We start from the raw sequence: 21,669 nt of genomic DNA on the forward strand, positions 1-21,669 counted from the left end.
GCAGTAGAAAAAATAATGATGTATTTGTAGTAGAATGGTAGCAGTATTTTCAAATATATCAGTTTTTCATACAGAGGCATAACAGTCCAGTCACCACTCCCTCCATTGCACTCATCAGTTTGAACAAAATAAAATTTCTCTCATTTCAGAATAACAGAGTTTAGTGCTTTGCTCATTACTTCTGCAGAAACACCCAATGATTTTCAGTTTCCTCTAATAGGACTTTTGTTTCTTTTCTCGTAAACAACCATATTTGTTTTGATACAGATGGATCATGTGTCTATCTGATTGGCTAATCCCCCTGTCAATCACACACATCTGAACTCTGGGAGATTCAAACGAAACCAGACTCACATCTTCATTTGGGGCCAATCCCATTTCTTATTTGTACCCCTGAAAGTAAATAAATCCCTATGAACTGGGACACCTTTTCCACAATCCCATACATCATCATTAGTCTTCACCACCTTTTACGTAAGCAGACGCAGCGAGCTTTTGCCAGAAATCCAACATGCAATTTACAACTGTGGATTAGAGCACTGCACTGTTTTGCACTGTTTTGTCCTGCACGGTACGGCATGAGACACATTTTAAAAGCTCATTGCGGGCGCGAGTGTAAAGTAAAATACAAATGATGAATGTATGCCTATCATGCATAATTTGTGCTGGATATTTTATTTGGCCTTAATAAAAAAACTTTAAGCAGCCCACTTTGGTGGATTTGGTCTCATCTCGCACACATTTAAGACAATTCCTTTCCGCTTCTCTGTGTTTGATAGAGCTTAAGAAAGAAAATGTCCCCATCTTGCGGGACTTGCGGGCGGAAGTGGGACGAAATATTGCAGAAAATTCACTCCCGCTCAGATGTCTACTGTGGATTCTTTGGTCTCTGTGGTCATGGTAGCAGCCATCTTGCCGGTGATTCGCAAGGCATTCGGGGAAATTGCTCATACCCCGCCACTTGGAGTTTGCCTCTGAAAAATCTTCGTTTGGAGGGTTATGCAGCGCTACCACTTTCCCCCACCCCTCTGCCATAACGGCAACTGGGACACCCCTACACATGAATGGACAAAACAGAGGGGTAGGGCCAAGGGGTGTAATGGGATTTTCAGCCTTAGTATTGGACAAGTGTGTATTTTGGATCCTAGGCTTGGCAGTAGTAAGAGAAGTAGTCATAAAATTAGAAAGAGTAGCCATAGTTACAAAAGTTGTAATCCATTTGGTAAGTTTATAGTAACTGTATTTGAAGTACTGTCGGTTGTTAGTATATTTTGCAAGTCCAGAAACACCAACAGCACAATTTGATCCACTTCATTTTATGTTTCCGTTTTTATTTGGATGCTAATTCTGTTTACTTCCTTGAATAATGAACTCTAATAAAGATTTTACTCAAGTCCATCTCTTGAGAACTACTTTCTTTGAGAAGAGCAGGTATTGCAAGAAAACAAGTTTTAGTGAGTATCAAATATTCATGCGCCTCTATAAAGTGTGCTTTTGTGGCCCTCAGGTTCACTTTGCTACTGCTCCATCACAGTCTGTGTTTGGGCCACTGGAGACAGATTCATAGCTGGATTATTGAACGCTCCAGGGACTATCCAGGCCCGGGCCCTCCTCTGCCTCTGTGTAATGTAATATCATATGTCAGCCCCAGTGTTTAGCCACATGCCTGCATAGATGGATTAGTTCCACCTCTCGACCCACAAACCTCTGGTGACAGTGCTGTCGTCAGGAAATCCTACCCACAATGCTCTATTCATGCACCAGTCTATTTTGGGTTTTTCAGGGATACTAGACCGAACAATATGTGAACAAGAATTTTGAGAAGAATATTGTGTGTAAAAAGGATTTGTGTTTAATTTAATTGTGTTGTCCTATATTATGCCTATTCCTGTCCTATCATTATTATATTATTATTATTATATTATTTTCTTTTAGTCCCCATTTAAACAGATTTTTGCGGTGGAGCTACTGAGATGTCTTTCAGTATTTTTTCTTGGGGTCTTCACTGAAAAATTTGAGCTCACTGAGTTTTAACTTTTGATACCAGTCACTGGCATGCACTTTTCTTGTTTACTACTTGACTTTTGTGATTTCTGATTCTCTGGATGTGGTTTGAATTCCTCCCTCGCCTACATTCCATACACGGTGTTGTTACAAAAGTACACTGTGTGCTTTATTAACAGGCTTGTTTGTTGAGGCTTACCTCTGCTTCAGATAAAAAGATCCATTTTGATACTATGATTATTCATGGTTACAAAAGGAGTCCTCGCTTTAGGGAACTACAGAACCATTTCATAAACTTTACAGTGATAAAGTCTTTGTGAAAGTATTCATGAACCCGTCTTCTGTTATAAGCAAATGAAACCTGTTTATTAAAAGGGCTTGAATACAACCCATCAATCACTTGGTTTGTTGATAATAATATTATAAGCAGCTTATTAAAGCTCACACTTGTTTTGTTGTTAATGACTTATTAATAGTGAAATAACAAATAACAAGTGCTTATTAATGCCTTATAAATACTTTATTAAGGAACCTTATTTTAAAGTGTTACTGAAATATTTTTGGAAATGTTCATTGTTTGTCTGTTCCGTTTTCTGAAATACCTCCTGAATTGTCATTTCTAAGTGCAACTAACACAATCTTTGCTAATTAATACAAATAATAATAAATAAATAAGAGAGAGAGATTTGAGCATAAATGGAAAAGTTAATACAGTTTGTACATTATACTTGAATATATGTGAATATATATGAATATGTATGTATATAGTTGAATATCTCCAGTAACCAGTAAATGAATTCCTCTGTCTCATTGGCCCTCCCCTCCTCCAAGTCAAATCAGTATATGTTATTGTAGACAATCCACTGATGAACCCAATGTAAAATCGAAAAAAAAAATAAAGAAAGGGAAGAAACGGTGCAAAATCTGTTTCCATTTTCATTATTATGTGCTCTACCTAAAATTGAGGTATTAACAAAGTATTAAAATGATGAATTAGTTCTTGTTTTGTTTATGACGCTCGCAGTTCTGCCAGGGGAGAGCTGAGAATCAAACTAAAATGTTACAGGCAGTAGTCAAGCCATAAATAGAGGTCAGTGGGGCCGGTGCACTCTGGGACATACATAATGTACTAAACCACTGCAATGAGTTTGTGTATTATTTAGTGATTTGTAATGTTTTTTTTTTTTATTAATAAAAAAAAGTGTTGGCCATATGGAGGACTGTTTGGTTAATTTGTTAATGTTAAAAAAGATTACTGATGCATTAATTTAGTGCTGTAAAACCTTAAAACCCTGATTTAATAATTGGGGACCTTTCTGGATGAACTGCTGTGAATCACAAAATAGTTAAAGAGGTTATTCAAACTACATTAATAGCAAGTCACTAAATTAACATTCATGATGTCTAGTTGTTCCCCTGATGGGGACCTAATGGTGCACTGAAATGGTAAACTGTAATTATGTACCTATTATTGTGCAGATAAAAAGGCAGGAGAAGAAATAGTTTAATAGCACAATGACATATTTTGTATAAAACATGGTGACGTGTCACACCAAAATGTTGCACTAGCTGTTTAATGTATGGGCAATATGGGGATCTATTGGAATGTGAGCTCCACCAGTGCTGGGTCTTGAGTCCTAGAAAGGTGAGTGTGGGCGTGTGTGCACTGGGTTCCACTGTGTTGGTTTCGCTGAGGCATTTTGAATGATGTCCTCAGGAGGAGGAAGAAGAGGGTAGCAGACTTCAGGTCTGTGCTGGGGTCTTCATGCTCCTCGGTTTCAGAAGGAAAAGAGCGCAGATTTCTTCTACCATCAGGTCAGTGGTTACTCCACTGTCTGCTCACGCAAAGAGTCAGAAAACCCCTGAGCCAGCGAACAAACTGTGTCTCTGGGGGACAGAAACAAAGTCAAATGAGCTGAACATTCATTTCTAACAGATGTGATAATTAACATTGTGTGTGACCTACAGAAAGCTCTCGGGGTGTCTTAAGGACACACGAGGAGCCGCCTTGCCTCAAACGTAGTGTCTCCCATTTTTAGCGTGTTCATAAAATCCCAAGTCTGAGACAAAGAGAACAGTCTGTGCATAGGACTGTCACAAGACTGGATTTAAAGATTGAACATCTTACCAAATTCAGTAGAGGTCTGGCTTCTTCATCTTTACCCCCCATTTCAACATCCCACATCTGAACATGGATGGACCTCTTTCCCCGCTCCTGCACTGCCCTGGTCATGTGGTCAGTAGTGACAGCAGAGAACAGCAGGTCCTCCTGCCGCTGCCTCAAGAGGTGCAGCACCAAAGCAATCTGAGGGACACCAGAAAACAAACACACTTCAGTGTTCACTGGTCTACCTTTTTCTGATAGAAATGCAAAAAGGGAGTGATACTTACAGTGACTTTATACGAGAAGAGTTGTCAGCAGAGCTGGAGTGCTCTCTTCCATATCAGGGTGATGAACAACACCTATTGAAAAGACAGGATTGCTTTACTTTTCACACTTTGCCTGTCAGATCATTTTGGTGGGACATTTTTTAACACATGATAGTGAAAATAGGAATATTGCTGACTGTTTTTAACTGTTTTTGTTTATAACAGGCTATTAGACAAATGTGACGTGCATAATATCCACACTGAACTGTTAGGCAAGGCAAGGCAAGTTTATTTGTATAGCACAATTCGTACACAAAGTAATTCAAAGTGCTTTACAGAATAAGAAATACATTAAAATCATAATAAAAACAAATCAAAACATAAATAATCATGAAGATTAAAATTAAAAAAGAGAGACATAAATTGGAGAGAAGAGTGCAGAATGAAAACCTTTCAGTTATATGCACAGTTAAACAGAAATGTTTTGAGCCTGGATTTAAACAGCGTCACAGAAGAGTCTGTCTCACATGTTCAGACTGTTGCAGGTTTTAGCTGCATGAACCTGAAACGCTGACTCCCCTTGTTTAGTCCTGACTCTGGGCACCAGCAGGAGGCCGGTCCCTGAGGTCCTCAGAGTGCGAGATGGTTCATATGACACTAACATGTCACAGATGTACTTTGGTGCTCAGCCATGGAGAGACTTGTACACAAGCAGAGCTGTTTTAAAGTCTATTCTCTGAGGCACAGGAAGCCAGTGCAGAGACCTGAGCACAGGACTTATGTGCTCGTACTTCCTAGTTCGAGTAAGGACCCGAGCTGCAGCGTTCTGGATGTTCTGGATGTTCTGCAGCGTCTCACAGCTCGTTTGGAGAGACCAGTGAGCAGACCATTACAGTAGTCTAACCTACTGGAGACAAATGCATGGATAAGTTTCTCCAAGTCTGCTTTAGACAGTAAACCTTTGATTTTTGCTATGTTTTTTAGATGGTAAAAGGCTGCGGATGTTATTGATTTGATGTGGCTGTTAAAGTTCAAGTCTGAGTCCATTATTACCCCTAGATTTCTTGCCTGATTTGAAGGTTTTAGAGAGAGAGACTGGAGGTGACTGCTGACACTGTCCCTTTGTTTCTGTGGACCAAACACTATGACTTCAGTCTTGTCAGAGTTTAGCTGGAGAAAGTTGTTTTGCATCCACACACTGATCTGTTGGATGCAGTGACCAAAGTGAGTCCACTGGTCCATAGTCTCCTGCTGCCAGAGAGACGTAGATCTGAGTGTCATCTGCATAATTGTGGTAGGACACATTATTGCTGCTTATTAACTGGCCTAATGGCAGCATGTAGAGATTGAACAACAGGGGGCCCAGGATTGACCCCTGAGGCACCCCACAGGTCAGGGCCATGTCATCTGAGACACAGTTTCCAATTTCAACAAAATACTTCCTGTCTTCTAGATAGGATTTGAACCAGTTTAGTACAGTACCAGAGATGCCCACCCAGTCCTCTAGTCTCTGTAAGAGGATCCCATGATCGACAGTGTCAAAAGCAGCACTCAGATCTAACAGGATCAAGACTGAGACTTTGCCTGCATCAGTGTTCAAGCGGATGTCATTTGTCACCTTGATAAGCGCAGTCTCAGTGCTGTGGTGGGCTCTAAAACCTGACTGGAAAACAGTAGACAGTTAAACATCATTTTAAAACTTAACTGTTCATTGTTCAGGTAAATTGAACCACATTTTTATTGACCATTTTAAGTCTAGATGTGAAGCAGCATCAGATTGACCCTAAATATGAATGGTTTGTGTGTTAAACATATGTGAATAAAACAACTCACAACTCCAGGAAGATGTGTGATGAGGAAACAGCATTTTAACATAGATCAGAAAATAGATGATGATAGAAGATGGGCTCTTTAACAAAATGTAACCAAAGAGACATTTTTATATGTATATGATTTCAGTGTAATGGTCAGGATAAGGGTGGTCTACTAAAAGGTTAAGGTAGACTTTCTTTCCCACAAGAAAATTCATTCTCCGCTCACCCATTCCTCGCTGTCGCTGGGGCAATCTTTCAGGAGCAGTGAGCAACCGCAGTGCTGTGCCCAGGGTTTCATGGTTATGGGCACCTAGCAAGGATTAGTAAAATGAAATTGGTTAAATGAATTATGTATGCAATATATTTTCATATCTTATTCACAAAAATATCTGTTAGGATTAAATATCTGGACTTGCTTAGATTAAAAGCTGACATTTTGCTAAGCAAGTCCAGCTGTTTTAATTTTAATCCTTTGATATATTTTATTCGTGAGTATCTGGCAATTTGCATCAACTATCTGATCTAATCTAATTCTACTTTTGCTTCTAAACCATGATCTTGTTGTTTTAAGGGCCCATATTACACTGTTTTCTGATCTATGTTCCCATATGGAAAAAAACTGGGGAAAAAAATATAAGAATGTACCACTGTCTTTGTAGTAAATCTTTATATAAGGTTAATATGTGCCATGTATGGTTTACTCCTGAAAGTGGCCCCTTTTGCATTTTTTCTCATACAACTATATTATGAAAAACAAGTAGAGATAACATGAACATTTTGCATGACATTTACAGGTAATGTGCATGATAAACTACATTTTCTTTGTATGTTCCATGTAATGTTTCTATTCTTTAATTATATGTTGCAGTTAAAAAAAGGGAGGGGAGGGGGGGATTTAAACCCAGGTCATCCATGTCAAAGGCCAATGACTTACCAGTTGAGCCAACCAGCTGCTTATCACAAAGACAACAATAGCAGATATTGAGGACAGTTTCAAGTACTCTGGTACCTTGGTACTTGTAACTGATATGACCTCTTTTCAGTTGAGGCTTGTGAGAAAAACATAAGTGTATAGCTGCTTTTTTGAATATTACAAGTCAATATAGACCTTTGTAATAATTAGGATTTTGTAGAATAAAAATCCCCCTTTCTCCAACACTTGTGAGGATATTGTATGTTGGATTAGTGTCATATTCAGCCCTTGCAGGTTACAAAGTTTTATATGTTTCATGCTGCACATATTTACCAAAGATCTTGTAACTGTTTTCACTGTCATATAATCATATATAAGATTCAGATAAAACATGTTAAAATGGTGTATGATTTGTTTATACCTTTTCCATATGGGTTATAATGTTTCCTTCCTGGTGTTGTGTTTTGTTTCATTCACACATATTTTGTTTAATTCACACATGTTTAACACACAATCCCTGCATATTTAGGCTGAGTTTCAACCCTAGAATTGCCAGTCTTTACTGAACAAACTGTAAAAGACCACTGTTAACTTGAAAACTACCATACATGACTTACCAATGACATCACAAGGTGGAACAGAGCATTTAGAGCTTTGGAGATGTAGACAGACTAATGAGAAAGAGTTAATCAAACAAACAAAAGAAACAAAACACAATTCCAAGTATGTTTTTAATGAGGTAACACTATAACAATTGTGCATAATATAGGACGTATAAAAAAAAGCAGCTGTTGTGTAGCTCTGCCAGGAACCATTAGTCTCATACTTATCTCTATTTCTATATTGATTTCTATATTGAAACATCATTACATACAGAGTACATACTTAACCCATATATCCGTGCGGTAGTAATCTTAATAAACGTGTTTCCAATGACCCTGGTGAGACTCTTGAGGAACCCTCCAGCACAAAATGTCTCGCCTTTTCTGTGTAGTTTGTGGCTTAAGTATTATTCTGCTCATATATTTGACCTTGTTGAGATGAGTTGTGTGTTGGCGTTAGTGCAGTGAGCCAGCGAGGTTACGGCTGCCAAACACTTTTCTTATACAGCCTCAAGCCAGTCACTGCACAACTCCACAGCTACATAAACAAGCGGGATTAATTATTGTAGATAGCAGGAACTCTCTACATGAATACTGGGATTAAACAACTTACTAGTGTTGTTAAATAAGATATGAGCCATGTCAGTAAGAGGAACATGCAGAGAAGTAAACAGTTTCAAAATGGAGTAACAAAATGTATTCTTGTACAGCAGAAATCCTGTTTTTACTGTTTTCTCTGTGGCTACTACGACATGAGCATAAGGTGTTAAATGTAATTATATAAAATCTGTGTATCATTAGTTTTTCAAAATAAAACCAAAAATAAGAAAACAAAAACACAACAATTTTCTTCATTATTTGTTTCCAAAACCAAAATGAAAAAAATGGATAAGGATTAGTTTTTTCAGTTTTCAATTTTGTGTTTGACTGAGCCCGAGACTGAGACCGGAACCAGACCAGGACCAGCCCGGGACTGACACCGGGATCTGGTTTAGTCCTGGTTCAGTTCTGGTTTAGACCTGGTTTAGTCCTGGTTTAGTCTTGTTTTAGTCCTGGGATCAGTCCTGGTTCAGTCCTAGTCCTGGTTCCGGTCTGGTCCCGGTCTCAGTCCTGGTCTCAGTCCCGTCCCAGCCTGGTCCTGGTCTAGTCTGGTCTCAGTCCTGATTAGTCTACCTCCAGGCCTGTCCCGACACTCCTGGTTCAGTCCTGGTTCAGTCCTGGTTCAGTCCGTATGCGGTGCAAAAACCCGACATCGCAGTTTAAGTCACGGAAACTGGAAACGACCGTTATCAGTTTTTTCCATTATTAATTTAAACACAAAATCAAAAGCTGAAAAAGCAAATCATTATCAGTTTTTTCGTTTAGGTTATGGAGACAAATCATGAAGAATTTTTTTTTTTTTTCCATTTTCTTATTTTTGGTTTTATTTTGAAGAACGAATGGTACACAGATTACATAACACTGCTATTTCAATTCTGCTTACATTAAAATTCATGCCAGCATATTGGATAACTATGACTGTGTAGTTGAGTTTTTTGGCTCAAATTAATGACATAATCAATAGGAGTCATCTCAAACATTAGAAATAGAGGAATAATTCACCCTGTCACTCTCTAATTTGTGTAATTTGCAGAATTTGCTTCAATCGTTCTATTTTTTGACTATATTTTCATTAGTTTACTCACCAGAAGCAGTTAAACATTTTATCTGTCAAGTTAAAACCTTCGTTAGCCAGTTAATTTGAGTTAAATTACTAAGAAATTTTCATAACATTTATTTTTAGAATGCCTCCATGTTTCTCTGCACTCATCTTTAGCATATACTGTATTCCAATCATATATTTTTACAGCATATAGTTGATATTATAGGTTTACCGGTCGGATTTGCTCAGAAAATGTGCACAATTTAGGTTTTCAGCCACTTTAAAACTTAAAAAAGTAATCGAATATGCAGTGTCTTTGTTCATTCATAATGTACACCTCACCTATAACATCTGTAACATCCCAGCGGTGCTCTGCGTTCACGTCAGCACAAACAGACTGAGCTCTGATAGTTCACAGTGACAACCCAATGTCAGACATGTCTCCTCGGACCCTCCTTTACAGACCTGTGTGCTGAGAATGCACACTCTCACCACTGACAGCGCAGGGCTTAATAACCCACTCCACGCCGCCACATCTGCCCTGGGACGAGCTGTCAACAAGCAGGCAGGTACACAGATGAAGACACATGTCCACTCCACAAACGGGACCCAGCTCCTCCGCAGTGACAAACGAGCGATGCTGCTGTCTCACTCTAACAAGAAGCATATTGTGATGAATGTGAGGTGCATGTGTTTAATAGCAGCACGTTTACTTAGTCTATCCACTTTCTGCTTCTAATTTAGTTTTAAAGGTCTTATATTGCGCACAATTTACTCTTTTACTTTTAGCCACATTAAAATCTTGTTGCCCCAAAAACATACCTGCAGCTGTGTGAATATCTTGTGACGTCATGAAGCAGTAGTTTTCTTTTTTTACCTTTTGCATTTGTTATTATCATTATTATCAATGTATTGTCTTGTCTGTGGTTGCAATTGAACCTGTCAAGCCATTTGTTGACATTAAATTAATCACGCTGTGGTGATGGACCCTGTATACACAAGCTTCCCAGCTCCCTTGGAAGTCCATGTTTTTTCACACTTAACACATATGAGCATACACAATATATATGTCAATTGCATGAACATATTTACATATATGAATAAATGTGTGCTGCGTGGGATTGTAATTTAAAATTGTGGAAAAAATAAAATGGAAATGAGTGAATTGACTGAAGTTACAGCTGGGTCCGGTCAAGTGGTAACAGAGGGAAACAGGGGCAGATTTTTCATATTCAAATAGCTCTTATTCAGAAACTAGAGGGACTATTGAAATAAGTAAAGTATCAGAATGTAGGAAAGAGTTAACACTCCAACAGGGTAAAGTTAAACCTGCGATATTATTTCAAGTTCTTGACAAAAATTTTTAAAACTCATGTCGATAAGGGAGGAAATGAAATATGCAGCACTTTTGAGGCAATAAATACAAACAGTGATAACTAGTGGTTCTCACTTACATATCCTTAACAAACTGGTTTGAATATTTGTTTCATATAGTTTTCTACCATATGGTACAAGATTAGGTTTAAAAAACCTCTTACTTTTTGAGTAATGAAATTTTTTATTAAGAAGGTCATGGTAATGGAGGGAAAAGTAACAGAGGGAAAATTGTGCAAGCAAGTAGAAGGTTCATGATTTTGCATAATTTGTCAGCTTTTTTCTTCTGAATACTTTAATATTACTTCAAAATGAAAAGTAACTATTTCTGCAAAATATGTCAGTCCTTCCAAGCAAATTTTGATCATTTTAAATACTTTTTTTTTTTTTAATCATGTACCTTCATCAACAGTTCAAAGATCGAATAACACAAGATATGATGAAATACATCCATTTATTTACATGATTTGCAGATCTTTGAAATTTGGGAAATAATTTTTGTTCTATGTTGCATACATGGTCTGTTTAAAACATATGTAACTTTAGAACCAAAAACAGTACAGAAAAAAGTAAACAGTTTCATAAACTAGAGCACATATGTATCTGTTCAATACATTTTTATATCAGATGCATTAACTTGAATTTTTGGCCTTGCTGTTTACTTCTGCTTGACCCAGCCCAGCTGCCTTTACCTTTAGTCAGACTGAAATCATCCAAATGATTCTAGTGAAGGTGCATGGAGTTAAAAAACACAGCGAATCATTTTCTGTATTATCACATGACATCACAAGGTGGAACAGAGTGTTTCAGTTTAACAAAATAACCTAAATGTGCAGGGTTTCTGTGTTAAACATGTGTGAATGAAACAAAACGCAACTCCAAGTATATTTGTGACGAGAAAACAACATCATAACAGAGATCAGAAAATAACATGATATGGCTCCTTTAATAGCAGCACATTTACATCGCTTATCCACTTCAATACATTTAATTTGATCTTGTATTAATTATTCTTTAAATCACAATTTAGCATCTTTGTGTATTTTTTGTACTGGCCTTCAAATATCACCTCATCTTAGTGATTAATGTAGATATATTCAGTATAATTGACTGATGTTGAATTAATAAACAAATTAGAATAAATAATTTCATATCCCAGATAATTATTACTTAGCTGTGGCATAAGGGAGGGTGCTCAGTCATGACGTGAAGGGCTATTGATTTTCATTCTTGGGAAATAAATACACTCAAGAGTACTCAATTTATCATTTCAATAGCTACATAAAAAGAAGTCTTTGAATCAGACTCCTTATTTTTTATCTGGCTATGAGAAACAAGAACCTATAATTAGAAAAGCCTCGTTTCATTTCGACAAAAATGCAGGTATTTGTAATTTTTTTTGTGCTGTCGTTGGTCACGTGACTGTACAAAGTGAAACCTTGGAGAGAGGGAGGGGGCGGAGAGAGAGGGGTCTTCTTAAGCGCGCGGCGGAGCTCAAAGTCTTCGCCTTTACTTTGCTCTTTGCTTCTCACTTTCTCCGCGCTGCTCAGACCTTGAATTCGCTTTCTTTCTTTTTTTTTCTCGCTCTCTCTTTCTTTGCCCAACTCCGCTGAAAGACATCGCTCAAGTCAATGAGGCAGACTTCCCGAGGGCAGAGCCGCGGCTGACAGAGTTGCAATAAATCAAAGAACCCGCGGGGATCGGATCACACGGAGAGGTGGAGAGGAGCTGACCGGGGAGAGACGCTTCAGGTGACCGAGGAACGATGGAGGCGCGCGGCATGTGTGAATGAAGGACCCCGCTCTCTCCCCGCCGCTGTGTGTAGTGGATTACAAAGTGAACAGTCTCAAAGTGATTACAGCCAAGACGCTCTCACGGATTATCTGGGAATCATGAACGCGCCACCGGATCGCAGGAAAAACGTGCGACAACTGGCTCTGGAGATTGGGATCCGGGTTCTGCTTTTTGGAGTTTTTGTGTAAGTCCAAAATCTCTCTCCCTTCCTATAACGCATGACTACATTTTCTCTTTGAATACGCTTATTTACTCAGCCATGTGCGCTCGTAGTGATCGTGGAGAGGTTGTACGTTGCTCGTTTGCCGCGGAGTGGTGCTGAATGAACAGGTAGCGGAGTCCGGTTTAGTTCAGCACCACGGACAGCTCCGCGTTAACAGGTTACGCTTCAGTGGACACGGTTCAGCACCACGGACAGCGCTAACAGGTTGTAGGATCAGACACAATTCACAGCATTTAGCCCCGCGGATCTGAAGTGCTTAGGTGGGCTCAGTCCATGGGAAGATCCCCTGTAAAAATCCATCGGAAAAGCCCCAGTCACAAGTCACACTTTCTAAGCAAGGTAGGCAAAACAGTGTCGAGGAGGAAGATATTACGAAATGTAAAAGTGTGATTCATTGAGATTGTTTCCAGCAAATAGTGCTTGAAATGTTTGGGGGGATTTAAGACACTCACATGGCTCACGTGACACCCCAAGATTAGATTGACCATACTTTAAAATTGAAATGGAGAGCTGGTTTTATTGAAAATCCAGATATTTTGACCTGGTTTACAACTAATATCTTTGCAATTACCTATCGAAATAAATCAGAAACTAGCACAATGTTCAGTATCTTCTGTCAGCAGCTGAATTATTATAAAGTAATGGTATTTTTAATCACAAATACATGATTCTTGCCAGTTGGAGTGACTTTAGTTTGTGGATCCTACAAATAATGATGTGGTTCAACATGTGTAGATTTTCTGTATGGAGAGTTTTTTCACTAACAAGGGATCTCCCGTAGAGAAGTGTTGTGATTTTGATACAGATTTGATACTCGGTACTGATTTAGATACCCAAATGATTATTTTAAAAGTTTTAGAAAATATTGTGATTTTCAGCTCAGAATAATAGAATTTGTTTATTATTATCTGTTTTTATACTAGTTCTGATCAAATTCAAGAGGAAATTGTCCAGGAAATGTCAAATTGTTTCCAGTTATGTGATTTTTTTTCAGTCAATATCAATACTTGCTTGAATGAGTATTTAATTTTGGTACTAGTTTAAGTGTGTAATAGTATCTGGCAACCTAACACAGAGTTATATTGGCCCCTGCCCCTCCATCGGAAATCATGACATCATATCCTAGAGTGTAATAAATGCGACCTACTAGATATTATTCAGCACCAGAGAGCGCTACGTTAGCAGCTTTAGACATCTTACATAGCCAGTTTTCTGTCTTTATGGATTCTTTGGCTCACTCTAGACTCTACGAATATAAATAGGTTGTAAACTGGCATTACATTACGATTAACAATGATGAAATATAACGCTGGAATAGATGGGTGACATTTTCGGATTTCCTTTTGTCTAGATTTTGACCTGTACATTTCTGACATGTCTACTGTTGTTAGACATTCTTGAACAGCTTTGAAAAACTACACGCTACAAAACATTACATCAGAATCAGACTTCAGCACCAGGGAGAGCGCAGTTCTAACAGGTGGCATGCTGGATCTGACACCGCTGGCAGCTCTTCACCCTGCGGTTCGTTGTGCTTTGTGTACTCTGGGAATACCTCGTTTAAAAGTATACAGATTGTACGTGATTAAATGTGGCTTAGGGAATCTGCTAACACTTTGTAAGCAGGTTAGGTTCAACACAACGGAGGATGAATTATTTATTGTTTGCATGTCCTGCAGGAGATAAGCCTGGTTTGCATCACTATTGTGTCATTTATTGATTTTCTGCTCAGTGCCATATGAAAAAGAACCTCGGGGTGTTGCTTTGTAAAATGACTCACCTTTGCAGCATCTCTCTTGGAATCGCTCCCTGTCTGTAGATGGTTCAGTCTGTGGTGGAGACAGTTGAGGCTGATTTAATGTTTTTACATTGGAGTGGTTCTGCGTCTGCCCACTCTCCCACAGCTCACATTTCAGTAAACACATTTGGCGGCAGCATTTTGGGAGATGATTACAAACAAACAGAACTTTCAGAGGAATTTTGGAGTAAATATTGAATTATTTATGACAAATTTAAAGGCTTTTAAAGTGACGTGGTGCCATGAGGCATCATGTGAAATATTGAGAGTGATTAGAAATGTGAGTTATATACAGTACATTGTGAGTGCGATGTCATTGTTGAAACTGTTTTTATAGTCAGGGATGTTATTTGTCCCCAGTACTAGCCTGTCTGGCGAAACAGTGGCTCCTTTCAAACCAAACCTGTGCCCATAATGTGGACTGATAAGTGTCTGGAGAGAGTGATGTTCTGGAGTGAATGAATTGAATGGTGATTTTGATAAGGACGATGATTTAAAGGTGCTGAGAGAACTGGATGTGAATGTGTTGTAGAAAAAATTATGTATTTCTTGAAGATAAATAATGAATCCATTTGTGAAGCCTGATGAGTTTTTGGAATATAGACACAGTTTTATTCTTGTTACAGCAGATATGGACAGGGCCAGAGCCCAACAGCCTCTCTCCACCAGCAGTATGTCCCTACCACATCTTGCCCCATCTTCCAAGTATCTTCCCCAGTATCTGCCCAAGAGCATTTGAGCTCTGAGTATTTATACAGAAATACAATTTACATACATATCAAAGCAGAGTGACTTTTGTTTCAGAGGCTAGTGCTAAATTAACATACAGCTGAGGACAGGTAAGACAACAAAGGGCTTCCTGAAGGAGGAGACAGTTGTGTCTGCTGAGCCTTTACACAGGTTATTGACTGGTCTGGGTCTCAGGTAGAAATCACATTAATTTACACAAAGACAGATTGAGAGAAGTCTTTCCACAATGTAAATTTCTATCACAAATGATGATACAGAATTGTTTTGATGCTCCGGACATTATAAAGACATTCTCTTTGTATGTTTGATTTTATGAACTATAACATCAACCTCCCTCAGAGTGGTCAAGTGATGTAGCTGTGATGTGTCCGGTCAGCTGATTTATACAGGTTCTGTCGTTGTCTTCCTACCGGTGGAGGCAGGATGACAGCGCCATCTGCAGTCTGACTTCCTCGGGACAGTATCCCAGGTGTGTGAGAGTAAAAAAGCCCCCTTCATCCTGGTTTATCATCCCGCAGGCACATTTCCGTTTTCATTTCGATTGCCTCTTTAGTCCAGCGTCGTTTTTTGTTTTCCTTTGTCCCAGTGATGTTTGCTCTGTCCCAGTCCATAATGTGGTTTTCTGAGGAAGAGCGCTAGTGAGCAGTCAGGTATGAAAACAAACTCTTGGTCTGGAAAAAGAACCCAATAACATATAATTGTTGGAAGACCAAACGAATCTCATTGGACTATAACATCCACCTTCTCAGGGACTACAGGAGGAAATTATCACTGGTGCTTCAACCTGGCCCAATGCACCTTTTCTGTTAAGGTTAATTTACATTATGCACTGTCCCTGTCTCATTAAATAACTAAACTAAACTACTTTCTGTTTGATATCAGACCATGAAATGAAGTACAACAGTTAAATTTTGATACAGTTTGATCAAATTATTAATCAGGGGTCTCTCAAATGCAATCAAATATCAAATATCCTTGTATACAAAGAGACTGAAGTCATTTTTAGATTTGATTTTTTTCTAGATCTTAAACTGTAAATTTCTGAGTTTACCACTGTAAGACATTCTTGAACAGCTTTGAAAAACTACACTCTACAGAACATTACATCAGAATTAGTTAGACTTCAGCACAACAGAGAGCGCTATGCTGACAGGTGGCATGCTGGCAGCCCTTAGCCCTGTGGAATATCCTTGTATCATTCAGGAAGAAAGTCAGAGAGTTTAGTGCTTTGCTTGTTGATACTGCTGTAATCTACACTGTTTCTCACTCCTCTGCTGTTGTGACATAAATCAACTGTGCCTTTCTCTGGTTGGTTGATTCGCCTGTCAATCATGGCCATTATCGCTGTTCGTGACTATATATAGTATCTTGTTGAAGTAAAGTGTGTGATCATGGCTGACCAGGAGAAACAGATGTGTACAGTGGTCCCTAATTTATCACGGGGGTTATGTTCTAAAAATAACTCGGGCTAGGCGAAATCTGCGAAGTAGTGAAACTTTATTTTTTTCACAATTATTATATCTGTTTTAAGGCTGTAAAACCCCTCAACAAACTCTTTATACACTATTCTCAGACAGGACAAGTGCAACCCTTTTTGCATCTTTTGCAACTTGTTGCTGCTGTCATTCTTATGTTATTTTCCTCCTTCTTTATGTAACACACTGAAGATTCATTTATTCTCTCCGTTCCGAGTCCTGCACGGGTCCATTTTTGGAGACACGCACCTGCGCGGTACAGCACCAAACCCGCCCGTTAACCCGAGATTATATCAAACTTTTGCGCTGCCTACGCCACGGACTGAAACAAAACTAAACCAGGACTAACCCAGGACTAACACAGGATTGATTCCAGGATTGAAGAGGAGGACTAAAACAGGAGAAAACCAGGAGTAAAACAGAACTGAACCAGGACTCACAATTGGGACAGGCTCGGAGGTGACTGCAGGAGAAATTACCGACAGAGAGCTCTGCACCGCACGGAGGTAAAAGCAGCAATTGCCCAATTATGCTGCTCTTCAGATTCACGCTGCTAGTGGTCGAACATTTATGTAAATTTCGCAAACTGAACACATTCTATACTGTACAGGAGACACGACACGGAGGAGACTGAATGGCTAGCACTCATGCCTCACAGCAAGAAGGTTCTGGGTTCGATCCCTGGGTCGCCCGGGCCTTTCTGTGTGGAGTTTGCTTGTTTCTCCACGTGTCTGGATGGGTTTCCTCCAGGCACATTGCCTAATATGAAAGTGGTGTGTGCGTGAGTGATGGTGGTGGTCGGAGGGACTGATGGCGCCGATTGGCGTGGCAGCCGTGCTTCTGTCAGTCTGTCCCAGGGCAGCTGTGGCTACAACAGTAGCTTACCATCACCAGGTATAGAGCGAATGAATAATGCTGAATGAATAATGCTGAATAATGCTCTGTAAAGCGTCTTTGGGGACAAAAAATGTCTGTGAAAAGCACTATATAAATAAAGACTTACTTACTCAGCCAATCAGGATGCAGGGGGAGGAACTCAATATGTGCTCATATGCTGTAAAAAAAAAAGCACGTGAATGGGACTGAAAGGTGAACTGCGATATAGCTAGAGACGACTGTACTTTCTTTCTTCCTTCCTTACTTTCTTCTCCTCATTTTACTTTCTTTTCTATTTTTAATTATAAAATCATAACTTTAGACTTTAATTTGAAATGCAGTTAGACTAGTTTTTCATTATCCTATATAATATTGCTTGTGGCCTAAATCTAATTATAAGTAATAACATCAGTGGTTGGATAATTACACAAAAAATTACATTCAAGCAGCGGTATTGTGAAGAAAGCCTGTTTTGTTTCTAATTATGCTCCATGACAAGCTTTATTTAGACTTGTCTTATCTTTCCTCCACTATTTTTGCATATTTTGTGTTTCTTTCAAGTTAATTTCTGTATAGTTTAATGAGTTGTGTTCTCTCTGTGGGACCCTTCCATTGGCCTGTGCTCCTCTGCGTAATCTGCACTGCGCGGCTTAGTTAGGTGTTCCTTCTTTGTCTCCAGTGTCAGACAATGTTAATGAACCTTTCCAGTCCAACAAAGCCAATCTGAGATCTTATCAGGGAGAGGGAAATTGGCCTCTCAATCTCCCGGATCTATGTAAAGGATATAGGAGGATATATGTTTAAAAAGTATGGCAAAAGATGTAAGGAATAAAGCAAGAATGAAAGTAAGAGCAGATAGCAGATGAACAAGGCTTTGAATGAGGATCAGAAGAAACTTGTCGAGTGTTTTAGAGAGAAAATTATGAGAGGTTTTGTTTGGGAAAAGTAGAGGAGGAATAGAAGGATTGTGATGTGGAGGTTGTGGTGGGAGACATATGGGGGAGAGAAAAGACACTGGGAACTCTTTAAATTAACTACACTCGTCACAGCGTTAATAAAGCATGGACAAAGACTTAACTCACACTGAACACAGTTTATAAAGAATGATTCAGTTTTTTTTTGTTTTTTTATTAAAACATTTTAGTTATGTATATCCAGTGTTGGGGAATAACAGGTTACATGTACTGGAGTTATGTAATCTGAGTACAAATGGTATTCAGTTACAGTTACTGTTTCAGTGAGAGGTAATTGGATTACAGTTACTTTGTTGAAATAAATGGATTACATGGCGATATTTTCCTGTTTTCACATTTTGGGCTATACCCCCTTTTATTAAATTTTTTTTTATCCTCAGTAATTCCACTCATTGCCGGAAACTAAACCAGGTCTAAACCAGGTCTAAACCAGGACTAAACCAGGACTAAACAGGATTAAAAATCGATTTCATGATGTATATTAGTATAGACAGAGAGATTTGTGCAGTTTAAATACAAGACATGTAGGGGTGTAACAATAACTGAAATATTGTGATATCACATTGTCAAAGTTCAATAATATCATGGACCATCACAATATGTCGAATTACAAGTCTCCTTGCTTAAATTAAGAGTTATGGTGCAGCAATAGATAAAAAACTACGAGACCATGATCCTTTCCTCCATTTCAGTGTAGACTACATGAAGAAATAACAGTTCTAAGCACTTTTAGAACTAAACTTTTAAGTCTTAGTTCTTTGGATTAAGTCTTCTCAAGGCATGTTAAGAGAAAAAGTTGCATATTAACAGTTTTGTTAGTCTCCACAAATATAACAATAACCGGAATATTGGGATATCGTCTCATCAAAGTTCTCACAATAATATCGTGGACCATCACAATATATCGAATTACAAGTCTCTTTGCTTAAATTAAGAGTTATGGTGCAGCAATAGCAAAAAAAAAAGATAGAGGGAACTACATAGACCATGATTCTTTGCTCCATTTCAGCGTAGACTACATGAAGAAATAACAGTTCTAAGCACTTTTAAGTCTTGATTCCTTGGATTAAGTCTTGTCATGGCATTTTAAGAGGAAAAAGTAGCATATTAACAGTTTTAGCTGTTTAGCCTCCACAAAATATTGCAATAAATATCATATCGTGAGATGTATATTGTGAAAATATCGTACTGAGAGATTTAGATATTGTTACATCCCTAATCGTGAGCCTCCCCATCATATCATGAGCTTTCCCACAATATCGCAATAAATATCATACCGTGAGGTTCATACCGTGATGAAATCGTATCGTGAGATTTGGATATCGTTACACCCCTAGAGACATGTGATCTGTGAACATCTGTAGCATTCAAACTGCACAAATCTCTCTGTCTATGCTAATATCTACATCATGAAATCGATTTTTAATTTTAATTTTAGAATCTGTCTGAGTTCACAAGTTACTTATTAATGAATTACTTATTACTTCTGTTTTATTCATGACCATAATGTTAGTTTTGCTCAGGAGTAGTTCACTAGTTCTAGTCATTGTTCACCTTTACATTTTCGTCTTTTTTACTTTAATAGTCGTGGATAAATTCTTCATGGACAGAATATGTCCTTTGTCGACCTTGTTGGAATGAAAATTTGGTAATGGGGCCGATTTATGAAGCTGGTGGAAAATATGAATGGATGTTTTGCCATAGAAAAGCATTAAAAGCATTATAAGTGACATTTACTCTACATTGCGACACTTCCAGCCGTTGTGAAAAAGGTCTATTGTTTCCTGTTTCATTCACGCATGTTTCACAAACAGAGGTAATAACGTAGCTGTCAACTTGAAAAGTACTGCTTCATGATATCACAAGGGAGAACAGAGCATTTTGAGCTTTGGAAATGTAGACAGAGTAACAATGCAGGATTACTCATGCATGTTGAATGGAAAAAAAATACAACTCTGGGAATTTTTTTTTTTTTTTCTTTTTGCTGAGATAACAATGTTCTAACGTGGCTTAAAGCTCACAAGAGTCAATTTCGCATATGACCTTTAATTAGGTACTTTACAGCGCCTGAATCATTCTTGTTCATTATGAATAAAGTCTTTTTATTAAGGCTAATGAAGGTATATGCATTATAAAGACATTCACTGATGTAGTAACAGAAGACATGAAGTAGTGGGTGTGCAAAAAGAGGTTGCAGATGATCAAGTTTGAGAGAAAGTTAAAGTATAAAGTAGGGATGGGCATGATTAGTCAATTAATCGATAATTGATCATTAAGAATTTCATCGATTAAGTTCATTTTCATTGACAAACCGAATGCAGGTTGCTGTGCGTAGCGTGACCAAACAGGGGTCCGTACATGTAGCTCTCTGCATTCAGAAGGAGCGAGATACAAACAGTCAGTCAGCCTGCAACGTGCTGAAGCGCAAATGCGTATTTAACGATGACTTGTACAAAAAATTCCACGCTTTCCGTTCTGGTCGGGACAAGTGTGAGGCCATGTACACAGTGTATAAAGCAGCACATATGTTTTGGTGTTCAGTGGAAAAAAAGCTCACCAGAACACCAAAAACATGAAAATGTTTTGCCAGGTGAGAGTAGCGCAATGTCGATGACGAATCCCACCCCCCACCCCCCGTACGGTGTCCTGATTTTGACGCAAATATGGTCACACTAACCTGTATTCCACTGAGTCATGTCTTTTAATCTGACAGAAGTTGAACCGCATCAGTTTAAGTTTCGTTTCTGTGAGAGTTGCGCAAAGTTTATAATCTCAAATGGGCTGATGTGGCTTTAGAGTGGTTACGGTTTATATGTCTTAAAGTTGAATTTATTTATGCAGATTAGTAGTGCAGATATCATAACGATGATACATTTGAATATAAAAAATGTTTGATAATCGATCGTTAATTCTCCCGACGATTGATAAAGAAAATTTAATCGAATGCCCATCCCTAGTGTAAACAATCCTAAAATTCTTAGGGCTGCCAGATTAAATGCAATCATATCACTGTTACGTATGTCTTGGTTTGGCTTGGTATTGGTTTACTCCTGATGTAGA

General features: G+C 38.5%; 1 protein-coding gene across 1 annotated transcript in view; it reads left to right on the forward strand.

The window, feature by feature from the left end:
- The first annotated feature begins 12,611 nt into the window (after positions 1-12,611).
- plpp4 (phospholipid phosphatase 4) overlaps positions 12,612-21,669 on the forward strand; it is a 176,602-nt gene continuing 167,544 nt past the window's right edge. Inside the window, exon 1 of the mRNA XM_020933594.1 lies at positions 12,612-12,697. Within this exon, the coding sequence (XP_020789253.1) occupies positions 12,612-12,697 (86 nt within the window). The remainder of the gene's footprint in view (positions 12,698-21,669) is intronic.

This window comes from Boleophthalmus pectinirostris, unplaced genomic scaffold (assembly GCF_026225935.1).
Source record: "Boleophthalmus pectinirostris isolate CB_2022bp ecotype Guang Dong unplaced genomic scaffold, ASM2622593v1 HiC_scaffold_5, whole genome shotgun sequence".
Classification (NCBI taxonomy): Eukaryota; Metazoa; Chordata; class Actinopteri; order Gobiiformes; family Gobiidae; genus Boleophthalmus; species Boleophthalmus pectinirostris.